The sequence below is a fragment of the Chenopodium quinoa genome, unplaced genomic scaffold (genome assembly GCF_001683475.1).
Source record: "Chenopodium quinoa cultivar QQ74 unplaced genomic scaffold, ASM168347v1, whole genome shotgun sequence".
Lineage (NCBI taxonomy): Eukaryota > Viridiplantae > Streptophyta > Magnoliopsida > Caryophyllales > Amaranthaceae > Chenopodium > Chenopodium quinoa.
This window is the reverse complement of record NW_018745024.1, coordinates 663,903-674,848: the sequence shown is the minus strand read 5'-3', so window position 1 is coordinate 674,848 and position 10,946 is coordinate 663,903. Positions and strand designations below refer to the sequence as shown.

The 10,946-nt window shown below is 30.4% G+C and overlaps 1 protein-coding gene across 1 annotated transcript; it reads left to right on the top strand.

Moving 5' to 3' along the window:
* The first annotated feature begins 6,595 nt into the window (after positions 1–6,595).
* LOC110708244 (microsomal glutathione S-transferase 3-like) lies at positions 6,596–10,933 on the top strand. The gene is made up of 4 exons (XM_021886329.1): positions 6,596–7,027; positions 7,540–7,615; positions 7,716–7,888; positions 10,635–10,933. The coding sequence occupies exons 1-4, from the start codon at positions 6,897–6,899 to the stop codon at positions 10,708–10,710; spliced, it is 456 nt and encodes a 151-aa protein (XP_021742021.1). The 5' UTR covers positions 6,596–6,896; the 3' UTR covers positions 10,711–10,933.
* Positions 10,934–10,946: the final 13 nt, after the last annotated feature.

The following is a 10,946-nucleotide window of genomic DNA, read 5'->3' as shown; positions in this document are numbered from 1 at the left end:
AGTACAGAGGGGGAGATCTTGAAGACGCAGCAGTTGTTCTCTTTTTTTTATTATTTTTTTTTATTCTGGGAAAATCGTTGATGATTAGGATAAGAAAACTAGATTGATTCTGTTTGCTGCTTTTTGAATGCTTCAACAGAAAAATTAGTTATATATTGTTTTTTTAAAAAATTATTTTTTTAATTAGGTATGGTTAGTGGTGAGTTAGTGGCGAGTTAATTAGCCTAAAACTAAGTTTGAATACCTAAAAGGTGAGCAAAAAAAATTGAGTACCTAAAAGGTGAAAAATTGAAGAATTGAATACCTACTTGTACTCTTAACTCATTTTATTACTCACATTGGTGGTAGAGCAAGCCCTTTTGTTGTTGGTTTATGTTTATCATGTGACAATTTTATAAATAATTCAACAAAACAAATCTCAATTGACATGACAAATTCGTAATGAAAATTTTACATTACACCCTGGTGTAGCTTCTGCTACCTACAACCCCCCTCCCCAACTCCCCAATTGAAGTCATTTGGTTCTTTTTTGTGTTTACTTTCTTTTTTTGGAAAAATTGATAAAAATAATCTCAACTTTCGCCGGTTCGCTCAAAATAATCTCAACTTTGTATTATTTTTAAATAATCCGAACTTTAGGGGTCATTCGCTCAAAATGGACCCAATCGGTCACCAACCTGTTATAACAGGTTTACGGTGACACGTGTCACCACATGAATGGTTGAAAAAAAATAAAAAACACTTTAAAAAAAATTAAATAATATAACAAAAACCCAGCCCCACACCCAACCACCATCCCCACCACCAGCCTTGACCTTCCCGGAACCCCCCACCTCCATCGCCCGCCCAAAAACCTCCCGCGCCGGAGGCCAGATCCTTCCTCCGATGTGCCGGCGTCGGCGCTGCCCTCCTGTACCCCTTAAATCGCCTAAATCCGACCCCAAAACCACCCTTATCACAACTCGAATTCCTAAAAATGCCCAATCCCACCGCAAAATCCTCCAAACGACCATCCCCTACCCTCGAAACCCTAACAATTAGGAATCTAAGGGTCGAAGAGGGTCGATTAGGGGGTTTGTGCGGTGGGGGTTGTGGTTATTTTAGGTGTTTCGGGTTTGAGAGAGGAGGCTTTCGGGTTGGGGTCTTGGTGGTTTAGGGGGTTGGGGGAGTGGCAGCGCTAGAGTCGACGCGGGGGAGGGGGGTTCTGGTTGAGGCAGTGATTAGGGGAGGGGGATCGAAGTACTTGGGTGGTGGGAGGCAGTGGCGGATCCAAGATTTCTGAGATAGTATGTCACCATCAATTATTGATCATTTGTGAAAGTACAATTTTTTTTTCCATGTCTTGTTCATAATTAATTTCAATCCAAAAATTATATTTATGTATGTATATATATATATATATATAAATATATATATATATATATATAAATATATATATATATATATATCACCAAATTGATTTCAATCCAAAAATAGGACACAAAATACATACCACAACCAAATACAGTACTTAAGAATTCAATTTTACAAGTCGAAAATACTACAAATAACATGTTATAAACAAATGGTACAATAAATATATTGAATTAACTTTATGATTTTTTAGTTAATTGATAAGCTTTATGGGGAAATATTAAAATCGGTTGTACAAATATAAGATATAAAAAGGGAAAAAAATTATTAAAAAATTATACAAAAAAAGTGAGATAACTTAAGAGACCAGTTATTAAATATAACTGGTCTCTTTAATGAAAAAAGAAAGTAGCGCAAAAAAATTGCGAAATGCAATAGCAGCATCAAAGAGACCTCTTATATAAATAACAAGTCTCTTTAATATTTAAGTAGCAATAGCAGCATTAAAGAGATCGCCTACCTTAATAAGAGGTCTCTTTGATGTTGTTTGTTGTTACCAATAGCAGCATCAAAGAGACCGCCTATCTATAATAAGGGGGCTCTTTGATATTTTATTTTAAAAAAAAATACTGTGTCACCGGACCCACTATGACTAAAGGTGGGTCCGCCCCTGGTGGGAGGAGTTAGCTGCCGGAAAGTTACATTGGTGGTGGATGGGGTTGCTTTTGGTTTTTTTTTTTTTTTGTTTTTTCGACTAATCATGAGATGACATGTGTATTTTAAACAAAAAAAAAACTCTTAAACAGGCTACCGGTTACATACTTACATGGGACTATTTTGAACGAATAATCCCCGAAGTTCGGATTATTTAAAAATAATCCAAAGTTGGGATTATTTTGAGCGAACCGGCGAAAGTTGGGATTATTTTTATCAATTTTTCCTTCTTTTTTTATTATATACCATTGCATGTTAATTCACTGTTTTGAGTTTTAATTCGATGTAAAAATTATTATACTCGTATAAAATAAAGAGTGTGAAGAGATTTGCATGGTATCAATTATAATAAAGCAATTGATGATCCTTTATTTCAAAAAACTAAAAAAGCAATTAATGATCCTAACTCACAAGCAATCAACTCAATAAGCAAATTGCAAGCCTAGTCAAAGCAATTACAAACAAATTGCAGTTGTTATGGCAACGGTGGTGGTGAGATGATGTGGTTATTGTGGCTTAATTAGTTCGTTGAGTGGGTTAGAGGGGGGAAGTGTAAGGGATTAAGAAACAGGGAAAATATAAAGAAACTCAAATCACCGTTGATAAAACTTGCTTCTGATTTTAATGAGAAGTGTATAATTTTTAAATTTTTTACAAACTGTATACTCGTATAATTTTATAATTGAACATATCATATTTTAAAAATGAACATATTTATTTAATAGTTGTAAATGAACATACAGTTATTTATAATTGAACATATAATATTTCCAAAATAATGAACATACTTATTTAATGGTTGTAAATGAACATACAATTATTTATAATTGAACATATTTATTTAATATTTGTAATTGAACATATAATATTTCAAAATTGAACATATTTATTTAATAGTTGTAAATGAACATACAAATATTTATAATTGAACATTTAATTAAGGAGCATTATTATAGATGAAAAATATATAAAATTTATAATTTTTGTACTTTTTATTGAAATTTTTTGAAGGTAACACACACTCCTTTTTGTAATTGTAAGAATCATTTCCATGACAACTACTATATAGCACACACTCTAATTGAAATTCCTTATTAAATTTGTAAAAATAACTATTTCATGATATAATTGGGTGCTTTGATTAGTAGTATAAAAATGAACTTTTAAGTATATGCACATGTTCACTTTAAAATTAATGCATTTGCTTGTTAAAAATGAAATGATCATGAATAAGAATGAAAATGAACATTTATCAATACGCAAATTAACATTTATCATTTTTGTATAACCAAATGTTCATTTCAAAAGTTATGTGTAAGTTTCATAGTAAGATGTATGCCAATACATACGTATTAGATTTCTATTTATTTAAATAAAACGTTGTTAACAAATAATTTCCAATATAAAATAAATTTAATTTAATTACAGTGATAACGCATTTCTATAAAGCTATACTATTACATGTAATTGTTCCATAAACATGAAATTGAACCAATTGTATATATGTGTATTGTTAAATGAACATTATTTGTTATATTTAATATAATAAAGTGTGTGTGTGTGTGTATCCTCCTTGTTGCAACTCTAATCATATACCTGTGTGTTTTCGATGAAAATTATAATTTGAGCATAATATATGTGTTGCTTACAACATCCTTACTTGATTATCCTGTATAATGAAAGATCGATCAAGTTTTTTTTAAAAAAAATAATAAAAATGCTAAACAATAATCATTTATTTTATAATGCTACATGCTCATTAATAATGTTAAGTTATTCATTTTAATAATTATGATCAAATACGTAAAGATAAATGATCATTTATGATTATAGATATTGAACATGTATGTCAATGTTTTATATTTGATCATTGTGTATTATATTAATGTACATTTTAAAAAAATGTTCAAGGTGTTTCAAATATTGCAACAAATAATTAACTTCCTCCAAGTGATCCAAGAAAAATCCAGTCCCTTCAAGTGCTCTTAAGGAATGTTCAAGTTTCTTTGAGTTTGCCAAGATATGTTCAATGTCATCCAAGTGTTCCAAGCAATTTTCAAGTGTTACAATAGGTTTTCAATATGGCAGTTTAGAATAAAGTCATGTAAAAATGAACATATAGTCTATTATAAATGATCATTATACTTTACAATTACAGACATATCTTTTTCAACAGGACCGACCACTTGATATAATTATAGCTTTTAAAAGTTGAGGATCAACTACACGAGTTTTAATTAGCTTAGCACTCTTTTTGTATTGTATCCACCTTGATTGAATAAGAATATAATCGTCATCTCTGTTCATGCACAATAATTTATTTATTTTAAAAAAAATCAATTAACAATTACATAACTCCATAATGTAAATGACTAATCAAATAAACACTTTCAAATCAAGTAAATAACACTTACATGTCTCCCAAATCGTCATTTTCGTCATTTTTCGTTGTTGTTTTGCAGATTCTAGCCAATTTCATCTCTTATATCACACATTTTTTTAAAAAAATTATTGTACTCAATTTCGATCGTACAAAATAAGTAAATAGACTTACGATTTTGATTTTGTTGGAGATTTTCTTTCGTTAGTGAAATTTCATCTCGTATATCACTCATTATTGTTGATATTGTAACAAATTTATAGATTTTTCTTCATGATTGAGCAATTTCAAAGCAAAAATGGAGAGAGAAAATGATTTTTTTTTAATATTTTTGTACTGGGGTAGGCAGTGCGTGACAATTACTCTTTACTACGAAGTTTGTGGTTAATGGGTTTATCTATAAGGGTTATTATAGTAATTTGGGGGAGGTGTAGGCATTGTTGCCTAGATGGGGGAGTAGGCATAAACAATATAATTAGATAAAAAAAGTCTTTTATCACATGTCAGATAAAAGTTCTTAATTTATATACAAAAATACTATAGGATAAATGAATATGGTTTTTTCAAAGATATGCCCCCGTAATTGTTGAGTTTTCACTAGTATAATATAGCAATTCCCCGCCTGTTAAAAAACCCCCTATGCCACCGGTTTTGAACCACTGGGCATTTGGGGGATGGCAATAATCCCTTGAAAAGCCACCGGATCAAAACCGGTGGCAAAAATAAGAAATGCCACCGGTTAACCGATGGCAAAAGGACTTTGCCGCTTTTATTTTTTTGGTATAAATTATAAATGCCACCGGTTAACCGGTGGCAATGTACATGGAATTTTTTATTTTTTTTGTCCTTTTCACTTTAAATATAGTCGACCAAGCAATCAACTCAAAAAAAAAAAAATCCAACATCAAAATATAAATCGAACTATTTCAATCATTATAATAAAAAAATTACAACATATAATAAAAAAAATTACAATATAAATCAATTAGATCTAACAATTACAACGTATAAATAAATAAAAATTAATTACACATCGAAATGAAAAAACACCCACAATATCTTGATTCTTCGATTTATATTCATGCTTCTTGAAATATACCTGCATTAATTAAAATAAAAAATATTAATAAAATCCACGAACCCAGAAATCCTCGAAAAAATAAACCAAAAAAACCAGAAAAATCGAAAACCCAAAAATTAAAATAAAAAAACCTAAAAAAATTGGAAAAAAAAAAACCCAAAACGCATGCATGTACAAAAAAAATCGATTAATTAAACCCAAAATTAACCCAGAAAAATCGAAAAATCCAGAAAAAAAAACCCAGAAATTAAAATAAAGAACCTAATAAAGTCGAAAAACCACAAATTAAATAAAAAAACCCAGAAAAATCGATAAACCCAAAAAATAAAGAAAACACCCATATCAATCAAAAAACCCAGAAATTAAAATAAAAAACCCAGAAAAATAAAAAAAAACCCACAAATTAAAATAAAAAAACCCAAAAAATCCGAAAAAAAAAACCCAAAACGCATGCATATACCCAAAAAAATCGTTTAATTAAACCCAAAATAAACCCAGAAAAATTGAAAAACAAAAAAAAAACCCAGAAATTAAAATAAAAACCCAGTAAAATCAAAAAACCCAGAAATTAGATAGAAAAAACACAAAAAAAAATAAAAAACAAACCCAGATCAATTAAAAAACCCAGAAATTAAAAAAAAACCTAGAAAAATCGAAAAAACCATAATTAAAAATCCAAAAAACCAAAAAACCCAGAAAAATAAAAAAATAAAAAAAAAACCTAGAAATTAAACTCTTAAATTAAAATATAAAAAATTCCAAAAAATAAAGAGGAGAGAGAAGGAGAAGAGCGGAGGGCTTTGAGGAAACTCAAAACTTTAGAGGACACAATATTTTTTTTTTTTATTTGAGGTAATAGAGGACACAACTTAGAAAAACTTGAATTATAAATCTTAGAGATTAACCCTTTTTTTTTCTTTTTTTTTTTTTTTTTGAAGGAAAGAGATTAACTTATATTTACCCCATTGTTACGGTTAACTTATTTACCAAAAAAAAAAAAAAAAAAAAAAAAATCCTTAAATCAAGTTCAGTATACAAGCTTTGATTTTCTCCACAAAAGTACTCCAGCATTGAAAAAAGACCAAGTTTATAGGAAAGTTCTAGACCCTTGTAAGAAGACCCGCTCTGTCTGAACATATCTGTTGATCAGTTTTTACAAATAAGGCAGAAAATCAGAAATTGAAGCCACATTTACAATCTCAGACACAGCTAATCCTTACGTCATCCCTTACATCACCATCGAATTTTCAATCGGTCATTCAATTCATTGTGCATATAAAATACAACTAAAAACTCTGAAATCTTCGACAAACCCTAAAAAAACAAAACTTGAAGAAAAATAGTCAAATTGTAAAATTTGTTGGTCAAATGAGTGAGAAAATGGGTGCAACAGGAGAAGGATTTCTTGCTAAAGAATATGGATATGTTGTTTTAGTTTTGGTTTTCTATTGCTTCTTCAATTTTTGGATGGCTTTTCAAGTCGGCAAAGCAAGAAAAAAGTACACCCATTTTTTTTTATTATTTTACAAATTTGAGGCTTAGTTTTTTTGTGGGATTTTTTTTTGTTTTTAATTTATGATTTGGGTTTTCTTTGTTATTTTAATTATTAGTAAAATGCTCATTAACATTTTAAATATTTTGACTTTGATTGCTGGCGAGGTTTTGTTGTTTCTAATTAACATTTTGATTAATTAGACTTCAATTGTTGTGGGTTTTTGTTGTTATTAAATTTGTGATGTTTTTTGACCTTTTTTTTTTTTTTTAATTTTATTATTATTTTTTTATTATTTTGTTGTTGTTGTTTTTAATTCTATGATATTATTTGTATTTTTGAATGGATACTTTTTAATTACGGAGTAATATTCATCAGCATACTGATTAATTTTTCCTTAATTGTTGTGGCAATTTTTATGATTTTGTTTTTTAACAGTATATGCTTGAATCTTGATTATTTTGACATCAATTATTGTGGGATTTTGCTGTTTAAAATTATGATTTTTATTTTGTCCAGGTATAAGGTTTATTATCCAACTCTATATGCATTGGAATCTGAGAACAAGGAAGCCAAACTCTTCAATTGTGTCCAGGTATTTCTTCCAAATATTGAATTTTTCCTTTAGTGTTAATGTTGATCAACTATTTTGAAAGAATTTAATCATTTGTATAATTATATGATGATTATTTCAGAGAGGGCACCAGAATTCATTGGAAATGATGCCAATGTTTTTCATATTGATGATTTTGGGTGGAATGGGGCATCCTTGTATTTGTGCTGGGCTTGGTGTTGCTTACATTATTTCTCGCTATTTCTACTTCACTGGCTACTCATCTGGTGATCCTGAGAAACGTCTAACTGTTGGGTATGTCTCTTTTCTATTGTCATTTTTATTTGTCTCATTTTGAGATTGAGGGACAAGTCGTGGCTTAGCGAATTAAAGTATTATTGTATGGTCTCGGGCTAGACAATTACTCGTAACGAATCAACAATTAGAAACTAACCCATTATAAATTAATGTTGATGAATGGTGATCATGTGAATGGGGAGAGTTTTAGTTCAGAATCACACAATAATTGCCCAAAAAAAAAAAAAGAGGCATGTCATGTTCCACACATATCACTTTGTTTTTACTTAAATGCATTTTAGAAATTTGTATCAAGTCGTGTTATATGCGTGTTTATAAAAATTGATCCTTTGTATACGTTTTGTGAAGAACTTACTGAGTGAATTTGGAAGCACATAATCAATGGTAATAGAAAGAAGTAAATGGACCATCCATTAATTTGACAAAGGAACGCTTAGTTTTGCTAGTTTTCCTGAAACTTATATTGCCACTGGCTTGTAATCATTTTTCTGATTTGTATGTTGAATTCTTGGTATCTTGACAAATTGATCTCATAGTCTTTCATAGGGGAGCTTCAACCTTTCGTAGTTGAGATATGTGAGACTGAAGTTAGCTCTCTTGATTATATACTCCCTCAAAGATGAAGAAGCTCTGCTTTTATCAATGATGATATAGAATTAAACTAAGAGTACTAGCCTTGACCTTAGCCTTCACACTAGCCCTTGCTGTAGCAGTAGCTTTTTGAGTCAACGAGTATTTTTCTTCACTGCCTTTATTTGTTTTCGTTTAGGCTTTCCTTAAAATGTTCTTTCCTCCACAACTCTTCCCAAGGAGTTTCACTCCTTTTGGGTCATGAACTTGGATTTTTGAACCATCAAATGTGTTTTGCCACAACTATTTACGCTCCTTAATAACTTATAACCTCTATCCATGCTTGTCTGGGATACTAGTATGGCATGTGACTATACATAAACTTGTATGAGCATATGTTGCCTTCTTAATCATCATATTGTTTATATTACGAGGTTACAATATATCTCCTTGGCTTATTTTATTTATTTATTTATTGGATGCATTGTGACATTTGTTTTAATATATTTATATTTGCTGTTTTTGGCTTTTTGGGACAAAATGTGTAGCGATTGCACTTCCAAATATATATGGATAAATTAAGAAAGAAAATGGCAGGATCTTCAAACCATCCACAAGACCACAACCTATATTTTTATTATTTTTTTAATTCACTATATTTTTTTAATTCACTCTATTTATATTTTTTAATTCACTTTTGGAACTGAATAGCCGGAATTATTTTTCTAATTCGCTAGCTGATGAATATAATATTGGTGAAGACTTTTTTGGCTGGCTCATTTGCAATTAGACAAAAGATATTTGTTTATAATGTCCTTCATCTCTAGTTTTGATCCTTGTGTTGATTGTTCAACCAACTCATGTGGCAATTGTATGATTGATTTATATGAAGCTCTTTAGATTTGTCTCAAGTCTAATTGTGACCACTCTTAAGGAAGGAGCTTGCAACTCATTGATTAGTCAATTGGCAGATTTCAGCTAGCTTAGCTGGTCTCTATGTGGTGTTATTCAACATGGGTTCAGTTTTGAAAATTTTTTTTTTATTATTTTTTTTTACATTATTATCCATTGTGTCGCCTTATAAAGTACCAATAAAAAGGCATTGTTTAACTATTGAACAGTTCTATCAAAAAATGATAAATAGTCTTGTGTTATCCTGTTTCTTTCCATATAACCTTATAAATTTTAGATTGCATGAAGTAGATGTAGGGAATTTTGTGGAGATAAGCATTAGGCTTGAAAATTTTGAACCATATTTAATGGCTGGCTTATGGACCTTTCTGTTGGAGACAATGTAGTTCTAGATAAGAACCAGATATGAATGGAAGAGGAATTCTTCTTCCTGATTTGTTAAAGAAATTATTGAAATGTCTTAAACTCCATATTTGTGAAGAATCGTCAGGGTAGTTTAAGTTTCCACATTCAAATATTCAGCTCCATAACAGAATAATCTTCCTGCAAGGCTGCAAGTACAATGGATTATTTATGGGGTACACCTTGTATGTGAGACAGTCGCACAATAACTGATTATGAGACTGGGGTGACTGTTGCTATTTTAAGGGTTGAATTTCACTATATCTAGGGATAACTTTTAGCGTCACTAAATTGTTCTGAACCATTTCACAGTGAGAGGACTGCGTTGAGGATATCAGTGTTACTTGAACATGACATTTAAGTCTGCATTGAGAATATCTATGTCATCTCAAGTACTCATGTTATGCCTTCCACGTTCTCATACAGATATGAGGATTTGGATATCTAATCCTGTATTTTGAGCCAACATAGCAATTTTCATGAATTGGCTGACCGCACTGAATTGCATTTGATAGAGATCATCCTGGAAAATACTAAGCGTCGATTGTTGCCTTGTTGGTGTTGATTTTGTTGTTAGGTTACTTAAGCTGGCATTTGTCCATACAAATATCATAGTCTGAGTAGTATAGTACAATAGTCATGTTCCTACTTCCTAGTATGTTAACTGATAAATACATGTAAAAAAAATAGCTAGGTCTTTCCTTAGGTCCTGAGTTCAAATTTCTTCATAAACTGTCAGATCTTGTATACATGATGTGATATTTGTTTTTTTTCCCCTTTCAAAAAGTGACTGTTGCTTGACTTGCTTCCAAGTCTATTGAACTACTAGAAACTAATTGTTTCTATATTTTGCTTACAGGAAATATGGTTTCTTTGCCATGTTGGGTCTGATGATCTGCTCAATTTCTTTCGGAGTCAAGCTTCTTATTGCTTGAGAAGTTGGTCTTTCCTGCAAGCTTCGCACACCAATGCTTTTTCCTTACATCTTCATGTTTTATGTGTACTACTTTTGAGTAAACATTAGTTAACTTTACAAGTTTTACAGACTAAGGCTTCTAATAAATCCCATGTAATTGAGCAGTTGTTTAAAGTGAAAAAAATATACGAGGGAACTAATTTAATCTCTTTGCTGTCAAACTATGCGAATTCCTTTTACTAGATTGCATTTTGC

Bases quoted from the DNA above. Each gene is read 5' to 3' on its own strand.
- LOC110708244 (XM_021886329.1), top strand. From the start codon at position 6,897: ATGAGTGAGAAAATGGGTGCAACAGGAGAAGGATTTCTTGCTAAAGAA. The intron at 7,028-7,539 runs GTACACCCATTT...TATTTTGTCCAG, and splicing joins GTCGGCAAAGCAAGAAAAAA to GTATAAGGTTTATTATCCAA. The intron at 7,889-10,634 runs GTATGTCTCTTT...TTTTGCTTACAG, and splicing joins GAGAAACGTCTAACTGTTGG to GAAATATGGTTTCTTTGCCA.